The following is a 26,033-nucleotide window of genomic DNA, read 5'->3' as shown; positions in this document are numbered from 1 at the left end:
GCCTGATTAGATGTTTGGAGGAAGGGCTCATCTGTGCACACACACTCGCACAATACACACACAGCTGACAAAGGCGTGTGTTAGTTAGAGAATGTGAGAATCCCCAGGGGGTGCCAGCAAGGTTTTCTTTTGATTCCCATGAAGAGACACACACACTCAACTTATTAGCATTGTAATATTGAGGAACCTCTGCAAGTTTGCCGTCTTCAACATCTACATACACCTAATGGTATTGTATTCCCCTCTCTGCCCACCTGGTGGCAGTCTAACACAGCTGCATCTCGCCATATACTCCAGTAGATGCCTTTCTATTCCGATCACATATACAGGGTTTTGCCCAGAGGGAGGGTGAGGCGGAAGTTTTGCTTTCCCTAAACTGGAGGAAATAATTGTGATAATAATTATGATGGTAATAACAAGAGCAATGAAAGCTCCGGCTCTCTAATGCGGACGGAAAGAGATTTTGCCTCTCTTCTTCTGTTGTTTTCTGATGCTTTCATTTGAAACGGGGGGATAGAGCACTACAAAGACGACTACAAAGTCCTCAGTCATTTGATTTCTCGAAGATGGTTTTGAAGAATTCCCTTTTAATGTTTGGAGTATTAGCCGAGTTAAGTGTGTGCGCGCACGCGTGTTCATGCGCGCGCACGTGTGTGTTTGTGTGTAATGAGGACTTTGACAAGAGCACTAAACATAATAAGCTGAGTATTCTCAGTGGTGGTAGCAGACTTACAGTACCTGTCAAAAGTTTGGACACCTACTCATTCCAGGGTTTTTCTTCATTTTTACTATTTTCTACATTGTAGAATAATAGTGAAGACATCAAAACTATGAAATAACACATATGGAATCATGTAGTAACCAAAAAAAGTGTTAAACAAATCCAAATATATTTTATGTTTGAGATTCTTCAAAGTAGCCACCCTTTGCCTTGATGACAGCTTTGCACACTCTTGGCATTATCTCAACCAGCTTCATGAGGTAGTCACCTGGAATGTATTTCAATTAACAGGTGTGCCTTTTTAAAAGTTAATTTGTGGAATTTCTTTCCTTAATGCGTTTGAGCCAATCAGTTGTGTTGTGACAAGGAAACTACGCTCACAGTAATCATAATACTTAGCACCCTAACGCCATTTGCCAAGCTGATCTGGCACCTTTGATCCTCAACAAGTAGAGAGAGTCATGACACCAGGCTGTGTAATGGCTATTTGACCAACAAGGAGAGTGATGGAGTGCTGCATCAGATGACCTGGACTCCACAATCACCCGACCTCAACCCAATTGAGATGGTTTGGGATGAGTTGGAACGCAGAGTGAAGGTAAAGCATTCCAGGTGAAACTGGTTGAGAGAATGCCAAGTGTGTGCAAAGCTGTCATCAAGGCAAAGGGTGGCTACTTTGAAGAATCTCAAATTTGAAATATATTTTGTTTTGTTTAACACTTTTTTGGTTAGTACATGATTCCGTATGTGTTCTTTCATAGTTTTGATGTCTTCACTATTATTCTACAATGTAGAAAATAGTAAAAATAAAGAAAAACCCTTGAATGAGTAGGTGTGTCCAAACTTTTGACTGGTACTGTATGTCTTTGGAGAGAGAAGTGTATCTGGACATGTAAAGTAGAGGTGAACTACTGTCTATCTATCTGTGTCTGTGTGTACGACCACGAGGTATAACATTGTCCATTTCCTCTCTTAATTTGATCAGAGGAGGTCTGTAAAAAGAGGAGGAGATGGAGTTCCCTTCATTTCGCTCAGTCTTCACTCTTATTTTCTCCCCGCCACCCACCTAATTTTCTCTTTCTTTCTCTTTCCTTCCATTCAGGTACGCCGTCCCACCTGAGCACGGCAAGAGGCTGGAGAGACTGGCGCAAGGTAAGACTACTCCAGATCCTGACGCACACATATACACACATATACACTGAGACAGCCTTGGTTCATGTTAATCAAATAACCACCCGGTAGTGATTGAAAGAGTGGCCTGTTAACTGTCTGGCCTCTCCATTAACTACTGTTAAAACATCCCCTAGCGCAATGCAATGGGAAAAGGCCTTCAAAGGCAGACAATGCAGAGAGGAGTGTATCCTTTCTCTTTACATTTCTCTCTCCTTCTCAGGAAAGAAAACACACTATAGACACCTATGCCCTTTGTTGTGGCTGTGAATAACGCTAAAACCTACCAGTTAATTTCTTCATTTATAACGCTTCAAGTACTGTACAACATGTTGTGTTGTGAATGTGTAAGGACATCGTGGATTATTGACGGTAGGGCTGGCACAATAATCAAATAATCGTGTAACAGACCATTATGGACAATAACTGTGAACTAAAGACCATCATCATCATAATCGTCTTAATACATACACTGCTCAAAAAAATAAAGGGAACACTTAAACAACACAATGTAACTCCAAGTCAATCACACTTCTGTGAAATCAAACTGTCCACTTAGGAAGCAACACTGATTGACAATAAATGTCACATGCTGTTGTGCAAATGGAATAGACAACAGGTGGAAATTATAGGCAATTAGCAAGACACCCCCAATAAAGGACTGGTTTTGCAGGTGGTGACCACAGACCACTACTCAGTTCCTATGCTTCCTGGCTGATGTTTTGATCACTTTTGAATGCTGGTGGTGCTTTCACTCTAGTGGTAGCATGAGACGGAGTCTACAACCCACACAAGTGGCTCAGGTAGTGCAGCTCATCCAGGATGGCACATCAATGCGAGCTGTGGCAAGAAGGTTTGCTGTGTCTGTCAGCGTAGTGTCCAGAGCATGGAGGCGCTACCAGGAGACAGGGCAGTACATCAGGAGACGTGGAGGAGGCGCTACCAGGAGACAGGCCAGTACATCAGGAGACGTGGAGGAGGCCGTAGGAGGGCAACAACCCAGCAGCAGGACTGCTACCTCCGCCTTTGTGCAAGGAGGAGCAGGAGGAGCCCTGCCAGAGCCCTGCAAAATGACCTCCAGCAGGCCACAAATGTGCATGTGTCTGCTCAAACGGTCAGAAACAGACTCCATGAGGGTGGTATGAGGGCCGACGTCCACAGGTGGGGGTTGTGCTTACAGCCCAACACCGTGCAGGACGTTTGGCATTTGCCAGAGAACACCAAGATTGGCAAATTCGCCACTGGCGCCCTGTGCTCTTCACAGATGAAAGCAGGTTCACACTGAGCACGTGACAGACGTGACAGAGTCTGGAGACGCCGTGGAGAATGTTCTGCTGCCTGCAACATCCTCCAGCATGACCGGTTTGGCGGTGGGTCAGTCATGGTGTGGGGTGGCATTTCTTTGGGGGGATGCACAGCCCTCCATGTGCTCGCCAGAGGTAGCCTGACTGCCATTAGGTACCGAGATGAGATCCTCAGACCCCTTGTGAGACCATATGCTGGTGCGGTTCGCCCTGGGTTCCTCCTAATGCAAGACATTGCTAGACCTCATGTGGCTGGAGTGTGTCAGCAGTTCCTGCAAGAGGAAGGCATTGATGCTATGGACTGGCCCGCCCGTTCCCCAGACCTGAATCCAATTGAGCACATCTGGGACATCATGTCTCGCTCCATCCACCAACGCCACGTTGCACCACAGACTGTCCAGGAGTTGGCAGATGCTTTAGTCCAGGTCTGGGAGGAGATCCCTCAGGAGACCATCCGCCACCTCATCAGGAGCATGCCCAGGCGTTGTAGGGAGGTCATACAGGCACGTGGAGGCCACACACACTACTGAGCCTCATTTTGACTTGTTTTAAGGACATTACATCAAAGTTGGATCAGCCTGTAGTGTGGTTTTCCACTTTAATTTTGAGGGTGACTCCAAATCCAGACCTCCATGGGTTGATAAATTTGATTTCCATTGATCATTTTTGTGTGATTTTGTTGTCAGCACATTCAACTATGTAAAGAAAAAAGTATTTAATAAGATTATTTCATTCATTCAGATCTAGGATGTGTTATTTTAGTGTTCCCATTATTTTTTTGAGCAGTGTATATTTAGTGTATACAGTAGATATAGTTCACACAATAGCAGTTTCAAACTTTTACATTAAGAAGTTAAAGTTGGTAATCATTTTACGAGCAGAATGGCACAGTCGGGAGGAAAAGCTTCCTTTCCAAAAGTTTCAAGCAGTCAAAACCATTCGTTTTTGAGGACGGGGGTGACACCAAAGCTGTGTTGCATTCCCCCCCAAAAAAAATTCATTAGGTATGTCGTAGATGTCTTAAATGCTTTGATTGTAGAGTAGAGGGTTACTCATTTTTTGCTCCTCAGATCACTCACGTTGTAACAGGTTTGCTCTTTACTACTGTCGTATGCAGCCATACATAAATCCCATGTAACTGCTACGCAGATAGTCGTAATGCCAATCATAACCATGCATATGCTTAATTCCCAGTTAATTCCCATGCCTATGAGATGCTTTTATCTATTTTAATATGTTTTAGTCAGTATGCAGAGTAGCTGTATGAACAGCTACACAGGACCACTAGTACAAAGCATCACACAAACATCATCACACATACCTGACGTTACACATATAACACTCTCAGCCAGTCACACCTGCTACCACTATCTCCCTCTCTTATCACGTTATTTCAGTCACAGCTTGGTTCTTTTTTTTCCGGAGGTGGGCGGATTTAATTTCAAACTCAAAGGACAAAATGAAGCTTTAAGTTAATATTGCCCCGGGGAGAGTTCCACATTGCTGGCTGAATTTTAATAGGGATTAATACGCGGGCTCCGCCGGCACATTATTCACCTTTATCAGCTCACACAGCAGCCGCCAGAGAAAGGGCCTCTTTGAGACGAAACAGGCTCTGAAACAATGCAATGAAAATGAAGGATGAAATGGGCCTCGATTATACTGTCAGTTACATTAAAGTTTATCTGGGCAGACGGTCTATCCCTCCTTTGAGGCACAGCACAGACGGCTCGTCGGGAGAGGTGCGTGTGTGTGTGTGTGTGTGTGTGTGTGTGTGTGTGTGTGTGTGTGTGTGTGAGAAACACATTTTTCCCTTGTCTGGTAAGTTGAAGGCCTCAAGAAACTATTGATATACAACAGGAAAGGACTGGTTTGTATTTGAAGAGGAGACTGGTCTTTGAGGCTATGGGAGCGTGAAATTAATTGTTGTCCTCTGAAGAGGAGTGAGGAAGAAAGACGGAAGAGAAGGGAGGGTTTTGCACATGAGATTGGGGTGAGTTCATTTAGGCAACAACCACCTCTCGCCTTCTGAAGTCTGTGGTGAAAAGGGGACATAAACAAGCCGTAGCAATCGAGAAAAGACAAAGAAAGATGAAATGGTATGATGCAGAAAATAAACCTCACTTGCATGCTTTCGTAAATAAAATAAATAAAGGCCGGTCAGAAAATGGTATTGTGACACATCTGACACAAACTCTCACATACTTTATTTGATATCATAGCGCGCCATTTGACACTGCTGACGTTGACCTGGGGTCTGGCGTGGAGGGAGGGATGGTGGGACCAAGGAAATTATAATGATAATGAAAGGCTTTCTGGATGTGTGCCATGTCGGACTCGGAGCACTGTGACCTGCACATCCTGCGTCTGACAGAGGGGCGAGCTCTTTACTGATTACCTCCAACCACGTTCAGAAAGTATTCATAACCCTTGACCTATTCCACATTTTGTTGTGTTACAGCCTGAATTCAAAATTGATTAAATAGATTTTAATAATTAAAAAGTGAAAACATGTTTTTAGAAATTTCTGCACATTTATTGAAAATGAAATACCAAAATATTTCATTTACATAAGTATTTGCACCCCTTTGCTATGACACTCCAAATTGAGCTCAGGTGCATCCAATTTCCTTTGATCATCCTTCATTGGAGTCCACATGTGGCCATTTCAATTGTTTGGACATGATTTAGAAAGAAACACACATGTCTATATAATGTCCCACAGTTGACAGTGCATGTCAGAGCAGAAACTATACCATGAAGTCCAAGGAACTGTCCATAGATCTGAGATTGTAATGAGGCATATATCTGGTGAAGGATATAAAACCATTTCTAGAGTGTTGAAAGTTTCCAAAAGAACGGTGGTTTCCATCATTGGGAAATTGAAAAAATATGGAACTACCCAAAATCTGCCTCGAGCTGGCCATCCAACCAAACTGAGCAACCGGGCAAGAAGGACCTTGGTCTGGGAGGTGACCAAGAACCCAATGATCACTCTGACAGAACTACAGAGTTCCTTGGCTGAGATGGGAGAACCTGCCATGAGGACAACAGTCTATAAAGTACACCAATCTGGGCTTTATGGGAGAGTGGCCAGACGGAACCCACTCTTGAGAAAAAGTCACATGACAACACGCCTGAAGTTTGCAAAAAGGCACGTGAAAGACACTGAGAGCATAAGGCAAAGGGTGGTCTGATGAGACAAATTGAAATTTGGCCTGAATGCAAAGCGCTATATCTGGAGAAAGCCAGGCACAGCTCATCACCTGTCTAACACCATCCCTACCGTGAAGCATGGCAGCATCATGCTATGGGGATGCTTTTCAGCGACAGGGACTGGGAGACTGGTAAGGATAGAGGGAACAATGAATGGAGCCAAATACAGGCAAATTCTTGATGAGAACCTGCTTCAGAGTGCAAACGACCTTAGACTGGGGGGGGCGAAGATTTATGTTCCAACAGGACAGTGAGCCCAAGCATAAAGCCAAAGCAATGTTGGAATGGCTTCAGAACAAGAATGTGAAAGACCTTGAGTGGCCCAGCCAAAGCCCAGACTTGAATCCCATTGAACATTTGTGGAAACACTTGGAATAGTGCTGTTCACCGCCGCTCCCCATTTCATTTAACAGAGCTTGAGAAAATTTGCAAGGGTGAATGGGAGAAAATCCTGATGATACAGCCATACCCAAGATGACTCAAAGCTGTAATCGCCGCCAAAGGTGCTTCTACAAAGTATTCACTCAGGGGTGTGAATACTTATATAAATGAGATATTTCTGTATTTCATTTTCAATACATTTGCCAACATGTCTAAAAACATGTTTTCACTTTGTCGTTATGGGGTATTGTGTGTAGATGGGTGAGGAGGAAATAAACGATTTAATCCATTTAGAATTCATGCTGTAACACAACAAAATGTGGAATAAGTCCAGGGGTATGAATACTTTCTGAAGCCACTGTAAATCTTCCATTTGGGTGGAGAATGTAGGCCTAAGTACTGCACTGTCTGTCTGTAACAAGACAAACCGTCTGTGGCTTATTCACTAGAGTGGGGTCATCTGGTCATCATAAGCAGGAAGTTTATGTGAAACAGAATATAAGGTCCATCATATGTTATATGAATCCATGTTGGAAGACTACACTCTTGCACTACCTTGATTTTTTATGTTGTTCCAATTTCACATAACAGTTCACATTTCACGATTTCACATAGAATAACACATTTCACTGTGGATGCCACAACTGGTAAATTCAGACAATGGGATTAGGGTTGAATATTTTCCCGGTATTTTACAAATGTTCCATCCCGAGAATATATCACTTTTCTCCTGGGTAACCCAGTATTTCCCACCAAAACCGGAAGTGTCATTCAAGTCTGCTAAATGACTAAATTAATAAATAAAATAAAAGCAATATAAAGCATATAAATATGCCTATGTCTGGATTTGATTAGAGCTTTGATCGCAAATACAAGCCTGATGCTACCTGAGCCATACATTAAATACATTTTATGAGCCCTACATTTAAAGATATTTAATGAGCCCAAGCACAAAAAAGGCCAAATGATTGTGCCGTTATCCAATACATACACTGCATTCGGAAAGTATTCAGACCTCTTGACTTTTTCCACGTTTTGTTACGTTACAGCCTTATTCTAAAATGTATTAAATTGTTTTTTTCCCTCATCAATCTACACACAATACCCCATAATGACAATGCGAAAACAGGCTTTTAGACATTTTTGCAAATTTATTAAAAAGAAGAAAAAAAACAGAAGAAAAAAACAGCCTCTAGTCTTCTTGGGTATGATGCTACAATCTTTCCACACCTGTATTTGGGGAGTTTATCCCATTCTTCTCTGCAGATCCTCTCAAGCTCTGTCAGGTTGGATGGGGAGCATTGCTGCACAGCTATAAACAGGTCTCTCCAGAGATGTTCGATCAGGTTCAAGTCCGGGCTCTGGCTGGGCCACTCAAGGACATTCAGAGACTTATCAAGAAGCCTCTCCTGCATTGTCTTGGCTGTGTGCTTAGGGTCGTTGTCCTGTTGGAAGGTGAACCTTCGCCCCTGTCTGAGGTCCTGAGCGCTCTGGAGCAGGTTTTCATCAAGGATCTCTCTGTACTTTGCTCCGTTCATCTTTCCCTCGATCCTGACTAGTCTCCCAGTCCCTGCCGCTGAAAAACATCCCCACAGCATGATGCTGCCACCACCATGCTTCACCGTAGGGATGGTGCCAGGTTTCCTCCAGACGTGACGTTTGCCATTCAGGCCAAAGAGTTGAATCTTGGTTTCATCAGACCAGAGAATCTTGTTTCTCATGGTCTGAGAGTCCTTTAGGTTCCTTTTGGCAAACTCCAAGTGGGATGTCATTTGCTTTTTACTGCGTGGTGGCATCCGTCTGGCCACTCTACCGTAAAGACCTGTTTGGTGGAGTGCTGCAGAGATGGTTGTCCTTCTGGAAGGTTCTCCCATCTCCACAGAGGAACTCTGGAGCTCTGTCAGAGTGACCATTGGGTTCTTCGTCACCTCCCTGACCAAGGCCCTTCTCCCCCGATTGCTCAGTTTGGCCGGGCGGCCAGTTCTAGGAAGAGTCTTGGTGATTCCAAACTTCTTCCATTTAAGAATGATGGAGGCCACTGTGTTCTTGGGGACCTTCAATGCTGCAGAAAAGTGAATGCCTTTCCAAATCATGTCCAATCAATTACATTTACCACAGGTGGACTCCAATCAAGTTGTAGAAACATCTCAAGGATGATCAATGGAAACAGGATGCACCTGAGCTCAATTTCAAGTCGCATAGCAAAGGGTCTCAATACTTACAGTACCAGTCAAAAGTTTGGAGACACCTACTCATTCAAGGTTTTTTTTTTTTTTTTTTAGAATAATAGTGAAGACATCAAAACTATGAAATAAAACATATAGAATCATGTAGTAACCAAAAAAGTGTTAAACAAATCAAAATATATTTGAGATTTGAGATTCTTCAAAGTAGCCACCCTTTACCTTGATGACAGCTTTGCACACTCTTGGCATTCTCTCAACCAGCTTCACCTGGAATGCTTTTCCAACAGTCTTGAAGGATTTCCCACATATGCTGAGCACTTGTGTTGGCTGCTTTTCCTTCACTCTGCGTTCCAACTCATCCCAAACCATCTCAATTGGGTTGAGGTCGGGTGATTGTGGAGGCCAGGTCATCTGATGCAGCACTCCATCACTCTCCTTCTTGGTCAAATAGCCCTTACACAGCCTAGAGGTGTGTTGGGTTATTGTCCTGTTGAAAAACGAATTATAGTCCCACTAAGCCCAAACCAGATGGGATGGTGTATCACTGCAGGTTGCTGGGGTAGCCATGCTGGTCACCAGCAAAGCACCATAGCACCTCCTCCTCCATGCTTCACGGTGGGAACTACACATGCGGAGATCATCCGTTCACCCACACTGCATCTCACAAAGACACGGCTGTTGGAACCAAATATCTCCAATTTGGACTCCAGACCAAAGGACACATTTCCACCAGTCTAATGTCCATTGCTTGTGTTTCTTGGCCCAAGCAAGTCTCTTCTTCTTATTGGTGTCCGTTAGTAGTGGTTTCTTTGCAGCAGTTCGACAATGAAGGCCTGGTTCACACAGTCTCCTCTGAACAGTTGATGTTGAGATGTGTCTGTTACTTCAACTCTGTGAAGCATTTATTTGGGCTGCAATTTCTGAGGCTGGTAACTCTAATAAACGTATCCTCTGCAGCAGAGTAAACTCTGGGTCTTCCTTTCCTGTGGCGGTCCTCATGAGAGCCAGTTTCATCATAGTGCTTGATGGTTTTTGCAACTGCACTTGAAGAAACTTTCAATGTTCTTGAAATGTTCCATATTGACTGACCTTCATGTCTTAAAGTAATGATGGACTGTAATTTCTTTTTGCTTATTTGAGCTGTTCTTTCCATAATATGGACTTGGTGTTTTACCAAATAGGGCTATCCTCTGTATACCACCCCTACGTTGTCACAACACAACTAATACTCAAACGCATTAAGAAGGAAAGAAATTCCACAAATTATCTTTTTAAGAAGGCACACCTGTTAATTGAAATGCATTCCAGGTGACTACCTCATGAAGCTGGTTATATAAATATATTTTGATTTGTTTTACACATGATTCCATGTGTGTTATTTCATAGTTTTGATGTCTTCACTACTATTGTACAATATAGAAAATAGTAAAAATTAAGAAAAACCCTTGAATGAGTAGGTGTGTCCAAACTTTTGACTGGTAGTGTATGTAAATAAGGTATTTCATTTTTTTTGTTTTTACTGTTTTCGCTTTGTCATTTTCAATCCTTTTTAAAATAAGGCTGTAATGTAACAAAATGTGTAGATTGATGAGGGATAAAAAAAAAAATCCATTTTAAAATAAGGCTGTAATGTAACAAAATGTGGATGAAGGGAAGGGGTGTAAATACTTTCCGAATGCACTTTATCAATCTAAAACAGGATTATCTATTTTGGATGCAATTGGAATGGAGTTAGTCTGCGAGAGAGTGCTCACGCTTGCACTGATTTAAAGCAACAATATTCGAGTGATAGGCTGTTTTATAAACTCTGCAGCTGCAATTCATTTAAAAAAAATCTTTACTGCATAAGACATGGAGATGGGTAAATTAGATGCGCATTCGATCTTTATATTACTGAAGCATAGACTATGCTGCAGCCAATGCAGGCCTACCTGTCACAAGAAAAACATTTACCATGATGAGATGATAGGTCTACATGCATTGTGAACTGTGCTCCATACTGAGATGTGCTGTCTGTCCCCACCCTGAGCATTGATGATTCATCATGCAGAGGCCGTAGAGAAGCCAGATTTAGACATTGCGTATAATTGAACAGTTCCATTTCACGCCATGCTGTTCATATACATAATTTATTATAATTTACCTGTTTCTTGCAGTTGTTTATCCTGGGAAAAGGGAGTTGTTTTGGGCGGTAGATCCCGGTAAATCTCGGTAACAGGTTTCCCGCAATTTAGTAATGTAACGTTTTATTTTTTTACCGGCAGGTTTCTTCCCAGGCAGTTCCCAGGGCTGTGACGCCTTCCTCCGCCACAAGATGACCCTCATCTCCCCATCCATACTGAAGAAGTACAGCATCCCCTTCGACAGGGTAGGTAGCATGACACAGTTGAGGGGTTAGGGGTTGAAACTGGGGGCTGGAAAAGGCCTGTGCCCGAATTCATAAAGTATGTCAGAACAGGAGTGTTGATTTAGGATCAGTTGCCTTTAAGATTATAATGAATGGACATGGGGGGACCTGATCCTAGATCAACACTCTACTCTGCGACTCTTGATACATACAGCCCCTGGGCTCTAAAGTTTGAAAGCAACAGAATGTTCCGTCAGGGTTAATTGTTACATCATGTGACCACATCCATTTGATTGATGTCATACAATCATGTATGACATTTAACCAATAACACCTCTCAATTTGACCATCTATATTTGACGTATATTCCGGTAATGCAATATAACTCATTTCATCACATAACCACTTTAACCTGTTAACAGCTCTCAGAAAGGAGACACTCAACCACTGAAGGCAGTTTTAGTAATAACCCCTCTGAATGGAACCCGCTGCTGAACCACAATTGCAATTCTTCAACCTGAAAGAGGACATGGTAGCCTTGTTCAGCATATGTCTGTGTCCCAAATGGCTGCCTATTTAGTGCCTTACTTTTGACCAGGGCCCATAGGGCTCAGGTCAAAAGTAGTGCACTATTTTGGAAATAGGGTGCCATTTGGGACACACCCCTATGACTAGCTGACTCTAGCACTGACCGCAGATAAAAATGTATGGGGTGTATGAAAGCCTGCCATCGCTGAGTAAAGTGGAGGTTAACGGCACATTAGATGAGGATGGCTGGGTCAGGAGGCATGCTGAAGTTGGTGTCGGTGTGTGGGTGGTCTCCAGTCAACCTATGGGACGAATGACAGGGAAATTGCAGAAGAGCAGTGAATGAATGGACGGAGGACGTAGAAGTGAAGACGCTAACATGTAGGCTTGCACACACGTGCTCATGTAACGGGGGTCAGTGTGCTGCTAACAGCTTAGCTTCTTCCACTGTCCGACTGCCCCACACTGGGCTCGAACCAGTGATCCTTTGCTTTGTAATACACGTTACCGCCCTCCTTAACAACATTCCAACGGGTTGAGCCACCCAAAAGGTACCAATTGGATGGCTCAATCTGCGACATTTCAAGATAGCTGTGGAATGAGCTTACGGTATGTTTTTAACTCTGTTACTCACACAAATAGGCCTATGCAGTACACACACTCACACACACGCACACACACAGTATTGATAGGTTGAAAATGAGATTGATGACGTCTTTATACAAAGACCATAGCTTCACTTCACACTAAATTATGATGGGGATTGAGCCATGAGTCTTGGTTACATTTAAATGTCCATCTTTTCACATTCCGCAATAAATGAATCACTATGTAAATGTTTTCTATGGATAATAAATGTAGGAGATAGAAACTCTCATGGTGCGAAAAAATTAAATAAATAAAAAAATAGAAAATGTGTAACACAGTTCTCCACTGTCTGCAGAGTTCAGCTTTTTCCCCAAGTTGTATTTTTTTTCTTCCTTTTTTTCTCTTTCCTTTTTGCCGTTTTCCTTCGGGGTGTCGTTATCACAGGGACCGTGTTACCTGACACACACCGAGAGCGTCTCCCTTGATTTGAGTGTAAAAATAACTCCGGCTTTGTGCTTTGCTGCAGCTACAAGAGGAGCAAAAACAGCCTTTGATATTGGGACTACTCTGTTTTACCTCCCACTCTCTCTCTTCCATCGCGCAGCCTGCCTGTCTCCCATCTCTACACTTCCTTTAGTCTGACTTCATGTGCCTCTCTCCTCTTATCATGAGTGCTAGTCCTAACTAGTCAATGGTTAAAGCTAAAATAATACGCGTTCCTCTTAGAGAGGAGAGATGAGATGAATGAATGAAGAGGCGCTTACGAGCAAGGGTCCAAAACTTCTAGCATATTTGAAGTTCAGCTGTAGAAAACTCATTTTGAGTGCAAAAAGTAATATATCTCTGGCAGGGATTGCCAATGACCCTGAATTAATAGCAGTAAACATAGAAAACCAGTAGTGTCGAAATAAAAACCTCCAAATCATTTGTCAGGCTTCATTTCGAAGAGATGACCGGTGAGCTGTGTCTTCTTCAGCCTCTCCGGCTCTCAGTAAATGATGGCCCCGCCTCAGAACGAAGCGCAACCAAATGCACATTTTCATTTGCGCGGGCTGGCTAATTCCCTGCGCCACGCTCGCTGGCTTCAGTCTAATTGCTCTTGTGCAGCCGCAAATGGTTCTCTAGGAGCCGTAGCCGCTAGGCAGCTCAAGTGAGGGAGGGAGGAAGAGAGGAAGAGAAGGGTGGGTTGAAAAAGCAAATCCACCTTCCCATCAGTGCTTAATGATTGTGCATATTAAGAACGAGCCCCTGTGTTTATGTTCCCCATGGCTGGGTTGCAGGGCTTGCAAAGACCCTGTTTTTGCCAAGTCCATCCATCCGAATGGAGTTTAATTTCCTTAATCATTTTAGCAGATTGTTCCTAATCTCCGCCCATCAAAACCTGGGTTAATAACACTGTTTTCTTATGCGATATCGATATGAAGTTTTATGAGTTTGCATACTTGACCATTAAGGCTCAGTCAGTTAATGTTGTGTTTTTGTGTTGACTTAACTTTTTATGCAAATATTTACAGTATTCTGGGTCAATCATCCAAACGTGAAACAGAATGTTCAGATTTGGATTAATGTGGAAGTAACACTAGATTATACGACTGCATCCTGTTGATTGATTGATATAAAACCGCAGAGGACCATTAAACATTTAACCCTTCCCCTCTCCAGATCACTCAGGAAGAAGGCGAGTTTATGATCACATTTCCCTATGGCTACCACGCCGGTTTCAACCATGGCTTCAACTGCGCCGAGTCCACCAACTTTGCCACCCTGCGCTGGATCGACTACGGCAAGATGGCAACACAGGTGGGTCAATGCACACTAAACCAGATGGTCACCCCAGAGTCCCCCACAAACACACACCACTATAACGGACTGCCATTTTAAGTTGCATATGGACAGGTGTAGTGGGAGCATTTGCAAATAGATTAGAATTTAGCATGATGCCATCGTCCCTTAGCCCTGAGGTTAGCTGTCACCTTGACTAAAGCTAGCTTTAGCAGTATTTGCAGTGCAGACCACTGGTGAAGATTGAATCCATGTGTTGTATTCTACTACACATGCTACCTGTCTCTTCATACACAATCATGCAATTGCATGCTTTGAATACCAGTTCCACAGCCCAGTGCTCACACAAACTGTTTTACGCCTTGAGCAAGACATAACCGGCGCGTGTTTCTGCGTGTAGTGCGTTATCGTGTGGCAAGGGGACCCGAGTCACAGTATCATCTGCAAGCTGTCTCACCTCGCCTGTTTCTTCTCCCCTCTCCTCTGTGATCTCCCTTTTCTTTGAATGTCTTCCTCTCGCAGAGGGAAAAATATGTCTTTTTTTGCTGTTGATATTTTTTGTATTATTCTTGCACTTTGGGATTTGATCAGGGCTTTACCTGTAAGGGACGCACGCACGCGCATAAACACACACACACGCGATGCGACACACACTCCCTCTTTGTCTCTGCTTGGCTGCATGTCAGATTTATGAGGTTGCCAGTTCAGTGTGCTGCAGATTTGTTAGCTCTTCTCTCTCTGTGTGGCCAACTGTTTTTGAGAACCAGAGGGCCACTAGAAGCCCCTCTCCTTCCCACACAGTCTCTCTGACGTACTTAACCCAGCCGCCCCTGACCCCTCTCAGCACTGATCACAGTCCACTGGCCAGGGAGCCCTCCCTCACAGTTCTGTCTGAATTTGATAGAGATGAATTAGTCAGCTTTGCGCTTTGCCCTCCATTTTGTGTCAGCGAGTTGACAGGCTGCTCCAGAAAGTGCCAGAGCAATGTGAATGAAAGAACAGCTTGGGCACCAGGAAAGCCACATGCTGATGTCTCTCTCTGTCTCTTTCGCTCTCGCACACGCACGCTCTCTCTCTCGCTCTCTTTCTCTCTCTCTAGGATTCGTCTCTCCACTCCTTTTCCCATCTTTCGTTCCTCTCCGTCCTCTCTGCCAAGCCCTGTTCTCTTCCTCTTGACGCGACAGGGAAAGATGGCCCTTCGAGCCGGATCTGTCACTTTGGGCTGTGTGGCTTGTTGCAGGTTTCCTGTCTACTAAAGCTAAGAGGCTCTAATAGCTGACCCATCTGTCCGCAGAATCGCATTAGTGGAAACAAAGATTGTTCTCAGGGTAGGCCTGGTTGTAGCTAGATATTTTCGAGTCATGTCGAGGGCAATTTTTGCATTTTCTAACCCTTTTCCTAACCTTAACCTAATTCTCCTAACTTGCCACATTAATTCTCCTAACCTGTAACGAAAAGCCACTTCTTCTAGTCAAAACCGGCAGACCTGCCCTGAGAGCAGTGTGAGTATCCACTAATGCGATACAGCCATCTGTCCTGTCTACCAACACCTACTAATTACAGCCATGGTCTTCTTGCTTTTAGTAGTCCTCTTGCAGTCTCTTAGGTGGGCTATGTTTGTTCACAGAGCAATGATACTGTGCTACCCTTATCTCATTGTAGCCTCCAGGGCAGTGTCAGTGTAAACCCAGAAAGCACAAGACGTTGAAAATACGTATTTTCACGTCTTGTGCTGATAGGGAACGCTAAATACACTTTAGGCGAGAAACTACATGACAGTGCACAGTTCCCTATGGGCCCAAAAATTGGGTGTTGTGAGTGGACATTCATCACACTGTATGAATAGAAGATTCATTTCCATTCCTTTCATCTTTCAAAGAGAATTGCAGATGACTCACTCTCTGAATAGGGATATATGTGTGTGTACATATGCTTGTTTGTTTGGGTTAGAGCTGATGTGCTTTGATAGGGAGTGCTGAAGATGCTGAAGGCTATAGCATTATTATTGTGGGTGGGTGGGTGTTCTTGCACACGCTCTAGGCCTAGAGTAGGGTATAAACAAAGTGTATTGTCATTTCACTTCTTATTATGTGGTAATACCGAGCCGAATTGACAACAGACTGCCATGTTAATGTGTGGTGGCCCTTACCGGAAATGAGAGCATGACAGCAGGCATCAACGTTGTGCCTGTCTGTGCATCACTGAATCTGATATCACCCACTAAGATGTGCCCAATAAGCTTGCATTCTTTTTTCTGATGGCAGTTGTGAACATAAATGACTGCTTCCTTATGCAATATGCATGAAAATGTTAGCATTTGTTAATGAGCTTTCCCCAGAAAACCTCAGTCGTTCCTCTACCTGCTCGGTTTATCTCAGTAACTTCTAATTCATTTCAAATGAATGCAGTTTTTCTATTGCTGCTGCTGTTGTTTTTCCTCTGGATGTCTGCGCACATCCAAATGCCAGAAACAGTCTAGCCTAGCTGTGGTAAACTTGAATGTACTGTCCTATGGCTGCAGACACTACACTACAGACTCATTAACGGTTGTAAACTTGATTTTCCATCTTTGTTTTTCTCTCTCCTCTTCCTCACTGTGTGCAGCTGTTGTCATTAAACGAGGAGAGAAAGCAGTGAGATGTGGAGCGAGCAAGTCATTATTTGAGTTTGCCTGGTTTTAATGGAAGAGCTCATTAGCGGGGTCTCTGCAACCCAGGCTGGAGGGCAAACCAGGCAAACACACACACACACACACACACTTATGGAACATACCACATATGATTTAATCTCACACACTGTGCACACACCTGCACACAGCAAATAAAAACGCTCACTAACAAACACAAACTTCACACTGTCACTATTTCAAGCCTTGTACATTTCCACTTTAGATGGACACACTTTATCTGTTCCATAACACTGTGGTCAAAGTTCACTAAGATGTTACTGTTGTTTGTCTAGCTTTAATACTTTCATGTGCAGCGTAAGAGAGAATGTTAATCTTGCACTGTTACAAAACGCAGCTTGTTTCGTGTCTAGTAACATATTAATACATGCCATTTAGCACAGTGGTTCCCAAACTCTGGGGCGCGCCCGCAAAGGGTCGGCAGGGGGGCCGCTGGGGGTCTATTATTATTGTTATAATAATAGACCCCCAACGGGCTCGGCAGTCGAAGGTCGAGTCATGCGTCCTCCGAAACATGACCCGCCAAACCACGCTTCTTAACACCCGCCCGCTTAACCCGGAAGCCAGCCGCACCAATGTGTCGGAGGAAACAGCGCCCGGCCCGCCACAAGGAGTCGCTAGAGCGCGACGAGCCAAGTAAAGCCCCCCCCCCCCCCCCCCGGCCAAACCCTCCCCTAACCCGGACGACGCTGGGCCAATTGTGCACCGCCCTATGGGACTCCCGATCACGGCCGGTTGTGATACAGCCCGGGATCGAACCCGGGTCTGTAGTGACGCCTCTAGCAATGCGATGCAGTGCCTTAGACCACTGCGCCACTCGGGAGGCCCGCCGGGGGCCTTTTTTAAAGGAGATCAGTCCGGCTTTAAACTTACTTTTGAAAGTTGTAATAGTAGAATGCACAAGGTGCAATTTCGTAATTGGTTGGTGAATCATCAGTTCCTCTTGTCATGTTAGTCATTTCATACCTTAGAGAGCTATTTATAACTTGTCAGAAATGTCCAGATCAACTAGCCCATGTCAGCAAAAAATATTTAGGTTTTTTAGCCCATAGATATTGTTGTAATTTTTGTGTCACTCAAATATCACATGAATACACATTAGACATGGCAAAATGTATAGAAATGCAAGAAAATTTGCTTTAAACCTGCAAAATTCTCTCCACCAACAGGAGGGGTGTGAACAGTTTGTGTCATGAACAGTGCCTTTACCCATAGAAATAGACGTGGCGCGTGCGCACGCGCAGGGTGAGCGGGATGTTCCCCAATGCTGGAAGGGGGGCCCCGAGTGAAAAATGTGGGAACCCCTGATTTAGCAGACATTTTTATCCAAAGCGACTTACAATCAAATGTTCATACATTTTCTTATGCTTTACCAACTGAGCCACATGGGACCATCTAGTGAGCCTATTTTTCTCGAGCAGGTTGTGGAATCACAAATATTGGGATTTTTAAAGAGGAGCTCTATCAGTCGCTGCCGCCAATGGGACCGGAGACAGTAAAAGTCTAGACCTATTTAGTAAAGGATGACAGATGGAGCCAGAGAGGTTGCGTGCCGGTATTTTAAGCGCTCCCCTAACGTCGGATATTATTCTAATAGGGGTCGGCATTGCCTCAGGACTTCTCCTACAATCATTTAACTTCATTAAGATATAAAGTGAAGTAGGCTATAGGGCTCATTGGTTAGAAGGCCTTGGGGTCACTCGTTGTTTTGGAGACATTTTGTACATTTCCAAATGCATTTTCATCCGATAATGAAGTCATCTATGCATAGCATGTACTCCCCCCTCCAACCCACCCCTCTCAGAAATGGCAAATCTATAAATTTCCCTTAATAGTTTTATGGAACAGAAATGAGCTTTACTTTCTTTTGGTTCCTACTTCCTCTGGTCCCCCCCCCCCCCCCCCCAGTGCAAAGAGACACATTTATCTCCTTTTCATTTGTGTTGTGGCGTCTCGCACCTATTCCTCTGTTCCAGGTGACGTTTTTATGAAAGTCCCCAATCAGACCATTGTAACCAGACGCCTTTTTCCTTCATCCGTCGGTTTCCCCCCCTCTTCCTTCCTTCCGTCCCTCAAGTGCTGCCTAGATGAGATGTAGTGTGGTGGATATTGGTTTGCAGCGGGGGGGCTGGCTCTTGTTGTTGTGGTTATTACTAACCCCCACCCCACCACCACAACCACCCCCCTCCTCTCCATCCAGTACACCTCTCTCTCTCTCTCTCTCTCTCTCTCTCTCTCTCTCTCTCTCTCTCTCTCTCTCTCTCTCTCTCTCTCTCTCTCTCTCTCTCATCTCTCTCTCTCTCTCTCTCTCTCTCTCTCTCTCTCTCTCTCTCTCTCTCTCTCTCTCTCTCTCTCTCTCTCTCTCTCTCTCTCTCTCTCATCTCTCTCTCTCTCTCTCTCTCTTCCCCTTCCTTCCTTCCACTTGTTCTGCCTGTCTCTGTCTGAGGTGCGGCAGGCCTGAAGAATGTTCCCAGTAATTGAACATAAGGCCTCTCAGCGCAGCTCAGGAAATAAAGCAGAAATATAATACACCTACCAGGGCACAGAAAGAAAATTAGTTTTATTTTCATTTCTCTTCTCTTTCCCTCTTCTCTTGCTCTCCTTCCATTTCCCCTCTCTCCTCCTCCTCTCTTCTCTCTCCATCCATCCATTCCCCCTCACCATTTATCTTTCTTTCTCCCTCTCTAAAACCCTATTCCCTTCCATTGCTAGTAAAAATATGCCGTTGTCATCATTTAGTGTCATTTTGAGATATCTTTATATAGTGCGTTTATACTATTTTTCATAGAGGGAACTCAAATGAATGCTATGAATTTAATTTACTGGCTGGATAGTCCTGTTCAGTTAGACTTGATGCCACTAGTTCAGATTTCCTCTTGTTTGAAAGCACTTGTTTGAAAGTCTATTTATTCATGTTTCCTGTCCCCTGTGAAATCTCCCATTTAAGGTTAACTGGATAGAAATCCTTGAGGATTTGAGCCTATGACCCTATTTAGCTTCAACCTGTAAGTCTGTAAAGCTGAAATCTGTTCAACCCCATTGGCCAGTGACTGTTAGGATCCTGAATAGGAACCTATTGAGAGTTCTGTTTCATCGGCTAGTAGTAGTCAATGTCGACTTTGCGGCATTCTTTGATATACAGTATACTCTCTTTTTGATTTCAGGTAATTGAAATCTCTAACGAACATAGAATTCAAGGTCAAAGTGTAACCCCACAGAACCAATTGCTGCTGTGTTTAGTATGTACACAGTGATACACACTAAAGAAGGCTTTGACCGAAATGTCTGTGTGTAAGATTCTTGCTGCTGCAACAAAGGAAATCATACAAAACTTGATATAGGCTAGATATTGGAGTTTGTCTACTTTGTGTGAACCTCCCCTCTTTTTCATTGCTGTATCTACTCGCCCCCTCTCTCTCCTCTCAATCCCTCAGTGTTTCCACATTGTGTGGACAATAACGTTTTTCCCATTCCCCCCAGTGTACGTGTCGTAAGGACATGGTGAAGATCTCCATGGACGTGTTTGTGCGCTGCCTGCAGCCCGAGCGCTATGAGCAGTGGAAGCAGGGCAAGGACGGCACAGTGCTGGACCACCAGCGACCCACCACCCTCAACAGCCCAGAGCTGGAGTACTGGAGGGCCAACCGGGTCACCTACCGGGAGAAACTGCTCCGGAGGTGAGGGGAGACAGACGGACAGACAGCACAATTACAGTAGAATTACTATACAATTGAATTTCATCGACCCCCTCAGGTACAATACGACGTACAAGAGCATAATTGCATACGTCCTCCCCACACTGTTTGATACATGTATACCTACATGCATACCACATACTGTACATTCATACTAAGATATGGAATGACAAGGGCTAGGAAAAACTCCTGACCCTAGTAAGACTGCACTCTGAGCTACAGTATGTCAGTAGTGTTTTTGTGAACCGTGTCAGCCATGTTTCTGGTTGCGGTTAGGGCTGTTGCGGTGGCTGTATTACCGCTACACTGGCAGTCATGAGTCATGACCGCAGTAAAATTCCTTGTGACCGTTGAGTCACGGTAATCTCCTCTTAAGCACTCTGGACATGCGTTGGTAGTACCCAACTCGCTAACGACCGTCAGGTTGCTAATGGCCTGGCACTCAGGGCTCTATTGCCCCTCTAACCACTCTGACATCAATGCAAATGCAAATGCAATTGAAAATCACATCAAACACTTATCATCAACAAGTATCATGCTTTTAAAACTCACCTCACTGTGATGGTCAATTTGAAGAAAGAAGTTCAACAACAGGTTGAAACTGAGTGGAAAACAAGGTCCTTGTAGATGTTGTTTTCGAAGCCTAACACAGCGAAATGGACAGCGCTTTCTAAGGTGGTGATTAATTCAAAACACCCATATGCAGATTAGAGCTTATGCATACGCATAGGCCTATATATGAGCCCGAAAAAAAATGAAACAACCCTGAATTAAAAGCATGATTGTGCCTTTATACAGTACATAGCCTACCAGCATATTACATAAGGCAGAAAAACATTTTAAAAAACTCTGATTTAAGATATCTTTGGTACATACTTGGTCTAGCCTAAATTAAACAAATTCAGAGTTAACCTACATTATAGTGAATTTGATTTTGAATAGCCTAGTAATTGGGTATTTTTTTGATATTTTCATAATTAATAGACTGACATTACCTTTAGCTACAGGGTATTTCACCACCGTGCGTTTCCATCTCCTCCCCTCTCCTTCATTCCTTTCTCCAGCGCACAGAGTGAGGGGCTGTCAACAGTTTAATGAAAGATGTTTTGTTGTGAAAACACGTTACTATCGATGTTCCCAAACAGATTTCACTTGGTTTCCCAAATTAAGCACTGGGTAGCTGCAGGAACAGGGTTGCAGAGCCAATGGCATACAGAGTTTAGGCGGAATATCACCTGTTGCATGGCGAAAGAACCGGAATGCCTACCCGACGTGGGATGAACCAGCCGGAAAGTGGCCTCCATTCCTATTGGAGTGCCTATGGACGATATATATTTTTCCTCTTGCCCCTGTTCCTGCCCATTTGATAAAGGGACATTCTAGATCTAAACAAATTGTACATAATAGTAAAGACCAGATTAAAGTGAGAATAGTCTGATGGGTGAAATAATGAACACTTGATGAGAGCTGGAGAGAACAGCAGGTGCAGCCTGAGGCAAGGAACAGAGCGCAAGCTTTTTTTGCAATCTTCTCAAATCATCAATAGCCTACGGTCGCATCATGCAGCCCATATATCTTTTGATTTCTAAGGCATTCTAAGGTTTGTATCATTCACAACTAAAGTTGCCTAATAACTCTAAATCTAGCATATAGGACCTGTTTCAAATGATCCACTTTTACGCTCAACATAGCCACTTCATATGTGCACTCTAGCTCCGGAATTGGAAAAATATCCTTACTATTTTATTCAATTATAATCTTATAATTATTATAAAATCATATAGCCTAATATAAAATAATGGCATGGGACTTATAAGCATATATTGTCTGCTAAATGAACAAGCCTGCAGCCTATGGCTGCAATGTAATACTAAATTGTAATTATTTTGCACTATGGCCTATTTATTGCCTTACCTCCATAATTTACTACATTTGTACACACTGTATATAGATTTTCTATTGTGTTATTGACTGTACGTTTTGTTTATTCCATATGTAACTCTGTGTTTGTTGTTTTTATCGCACTGCTTTGCTTTATCTTGGCCAGGTCGCAGTTGTAAATGAGAACTTGTTCTCAACTGGCTTACCTGGTTAAATAAAGGTGAAATAAAATAAATAAATGGCATGGAGCATAGCCAGATTAACATACAGTAGGCCAACAAATATTATATTCTTCTGAAATACATTTTCTTCATATCATAATGTTTCTTTAGAACTGCCTAAAATAAATCATGGATTTATTGTGATGGTGTATATTAAATGGATTTATACTTTTTTTAATGTAGCTATTCCAAAGGCGCAGATGCTAAACGTGTTTAAATTAATTAACGGTCAATTACTGTGAGAACGGCAATCTTTTGCATGACAATAACCGGCTGACAAAATGTCATGACCGCCACAGCCCTAGTTGCGGTCTCACTCAGGTGCCAGAACAACGGTCAGGTCGCATAGTGCCAATCACACTGTGACATTACATCGCCGGGGGCAAACCTCGCTGTCGATCAAATTCTCACACACTACAATTGTGAGGTCATGCTTTGTCAGTCAGACATGTGGAGATGTGTGCAGCAAGGCAGCAACCTTTAGACTGTCTGGTCTCTCACTCTGTAGTCCTGCAACTCTTTCCCTCTTTCTCTCTCTCTCTCTCTCTCTCTCTCTCTCTCTCTCTCTCTCTCTCTCTCTCTCTCTCTCTCTTTGTTTCTCTTTCAAATGAACAAGCCTCAGTCACTCACGTCCCAATCTCCCCCTCCCTCCGTCCCCAGAGCTTTACAGAAGAAGGAGCAGCTGCGGCGGCTGAAGCTGGAGGAGGTCAAGGTGCTGGCGGAGGAGGGCATTGAGCTGGACGCCGCTGACTACCAGAGGCAGGTGGAGGAGCGCGAGGCCCAGCGGCGGCAGGAGAGGGAGGAGAGGATGGCCCGCGAGGCCCTGCAGACCCTGGAGGCCATGGATAGAGAGGACCAGGAGAGGCAGGACGCCGTCGCCGCCCAGGCTGCAGGAGGTGAGGGTGTAGGGCGAAGTAGGCTGAGGTCTCTGAACTTGGATCAGTTTTTTTCATCGCTAATGGTTAAGGTTAGGATTGGGGGAGGGGAAGCTGATCCTTGATGAGGGGAAGTTCACCCCGGAGCCAGGAGGTGAGGGTGAGGAGGAGGGTGGGGGAGGTGTCACAAGGCACAGGTTGGCTGCAGCATTGGGGTCAATTCCATTTCAATTTGGTTAATTCAGGGAGAAAAACTGACATTTCAGTTCCAAATCACACGGTACCAGATCAAATAAGTATCAGAAGAAATGCCTATCAGAACCAATACGTGGTACAGAGATTAGATAACACCTTTTTTCACCTTTTGAATTGGAAGAAGCAATGGCACATTGGATTGAGGTTCCACGTTTGCCACGGTATTAATCCCTTTCTTTTATTTATCTTGCCCAGTAGGCCTACAAGACCCCCAGGTAGACCTGCGGCACTTGACAGTGAATGGAGAGAAGAAGAAGAAGAAGAAAAAGAAGAAGAAGAAACAACCCGCCCTGCCGTCCGACCCCATGAACTCCTTCCAAGCAGCTTTTGAGAAGTTTGCCACGTTTAATATCCCGCAGCCCCCAAAGCAACCCAAAGGCAGCAATGACACAGACCTACCAGCAGAGGGCAAGCTTGATGTGAACGGCATGCAGCAGGTAAGCACTGGTGGAACGCTGTAGGGTGAAGTTGCACCTATACCCTGATCTTGCATTTGCCCCACTAGTTAAGGTTAGGATTGGTGGATGGGAAGCTGATCCTAGATCTGTACCTAGGGGAAACTTCACGCCTGGAGCATGGAACAACCATAACACTGGCATCAAGCTTTGAATCGCAAAGATTATCATGCTGTGTTTTGATGCTTCCTTTGAACATTTTACATTACATTTATATTTAAATAATTTAGTAGACACTTTTATACAGAGCGACTTATAATTCGGCCAATCTTCTGGCCAATTATCACATTAATTGATCAATCAGTCTGAAAGTCTGCACACTTGGGGTCCAATCAGGAGGGTGGAACGTTTAGAACATTGCAGATAGAAATCTGTTGTATTAGAATGGTCACACCTTTCCATTAGGCTTGATAGAGTATTGTGTTTGATTTCATCCAATACATATCTATCTGCACAGCGTAGCCTCTGGGCTAAACCAGTGGCTTATGAAAAGGCATGAGTTAAAACTAGCTGACACTGAGGCTGACACTGAAGCCCAAATCCAACAGGCTCAGTGTGGATATCAGGGTGTTGATTCAAGTGAATTTTATTCAAACCCAGGACCTTGCCCATTAACCTGTTGGCGACCTTTGTTGTATGACCTTTGCCCCCCTCAGTCGTCGTCCTACTCCAAGCAGCTGAAGATGAGGATGGAGGTAAAAAAGAGTCGCCGGCACCCCCTCAGCAAACCGCCCATGCGATCCCCACTCTCCATCGTCAAGCAGGAGCCATCTAGTGACGAAGGTGGGTTCTGAGTGACCACATCGTAGCACAGTCTTTATACTCAGTTTAATACTGTGGCTTTGTCATGATAGCCTGGTCCCAGGTCTGTTTGTGCTGTATACAGCCAACTCCTATGGTTGTTATATTTGGCAAGACTGCACGAATGGATCTGGGACCAGGCTATTATCATGATTTAAAAGAAATAAAGATGGTCAGTCAGGGTCTTCGGGATAATGGATTCTGTACTGTTTCGGCCCTGCTACACTACAGCCATCAGGCGTCCAGCATTGCCATCAGCCATCAGCAATTGAGGGAACGCTTCCTTTGAAATCAATCAAAGCTGCTATACTGCCCGTGTTGCGTCGCGTCCAAGCTCAAGAATCACAGAGGTTCCGGTTCAATTATCGCTGGCTGACACGCACGTTCATTCTATCTTGTGAATTGAAATAATGAGGAATAAAGTTGATTTTGGTTGGTTTCTGGAGGAGGTAGAACGTCACATTGATACCATGCTGATGGTGACACAACGCGACGTGTGTAGCTGAAGTGTAAGACTCCTGTCTTTCCCTTCTTCCTTATTCTTTCTTTCCTGACTGACACATATTGATCCCAGGATCATGACTACCAATTAACTGCTTTCAAAGTGACTTTGAGCTGCCTGGAAACAGACAGCGAGTGGGAGAGAGAGAGGCAGAGAGAGAGGGAGAGAGGGGCAGAGAGAGAGAGGGGGGCAGAGAGAGAGAGAGAGGGGCAGAGAGAGAGAGGGGCAGAGAGAGAGAGAGGGGCAGAGAGAGAGGGGCAGAGACAGAGAGAGAGGGGCAGAGAGGGAGAGAGGCAGAGAGAGAGGGAGAGAGGCAGAGAGAGAGGGAGAGGGGCAGAGAGAGAGAGAGGGGCAGAGAGAGGGAGAGGGGCAGAGAGAGGGAGGGGCAGAGAGAGAATGGCAGAGAGAGGGAGAGAGGGAAGAGAGAGAGAGAGGGGTA

General features: G+C 44.2%; 2 protein-coding genes across 2 annotated transcripts in view; both read left to right on the top strand.

Annotated features, from left to right (window-relative positions):
• Positions 1 to 24,084, top strand: part of LOC311130573 (lysine-specific demethylase 4B-like) — a 67,249-nt gene extending 43,165 nt beyond the window's left edge. Inside the window, exons 6-11 of the mRNA XM_084163340.1 lie at positions 1,824 to 1,873; positions 11,243 to 11,346; positions 14,104 to 14,241; positions 20,390 to 20,662; positions 23,367 to 23,602; positions 24,032 to 24,084. Of these exons, the coding sequence (XP_084019466.1) occupies positions 1,824 to 1,873; positions 11,243 to 11,346; positions 14,104 to 14,241; positions 20,390 to 20,590 (493 nt within the window). The 3' untranslated portion in view covers positions 20,591 to 20,662; positions 23,367 to 23,602; positions 24,032 to 24,084. The remainder of the gene's footprint in view (positions 1 to 1,823; positions 1,874 to 11,242; positions 11,347 to 14,103; positions 14,242 to 20,389; positions 20,663 to 23,366; positions 23,603 to 24,031) is intronic.
• An 863-nt stretch (positions 24,085 to 24,947) lies between these two features.
• Positions 24,948 to 26,033, top strand: part of LOC311130572 (lysine-specific demethylase 4B-like) — a 32,702-nt gene continuing 31,616 nt past the window's right edge. The window contains exon 1 of the mRNA XM_084163339.1: positions 24,948 to 25,156. The gene's annotated coding sequence lies outside the window, so the exon portion shown is untranslated. The remainder of the gene's footprint in view (positions 25,157 to 26,033) is intronic.

The sequence above is a fragment of the Coregonus lavaretus genome, assembly GCF_964263955.1.
Source record: "Coregonus lavaretus genome assembly, chromosome: 6".
NCBI classification, from domain to species: Eukaryota; Metazoa; Chordata; class Actinopteri; order Salmoniformes; family Salmonidae; genus Coregonus; species Coregonus lavaretus.
This window is presented reverse-complemented; position numbering and strand designations above follow the sequence as displayed.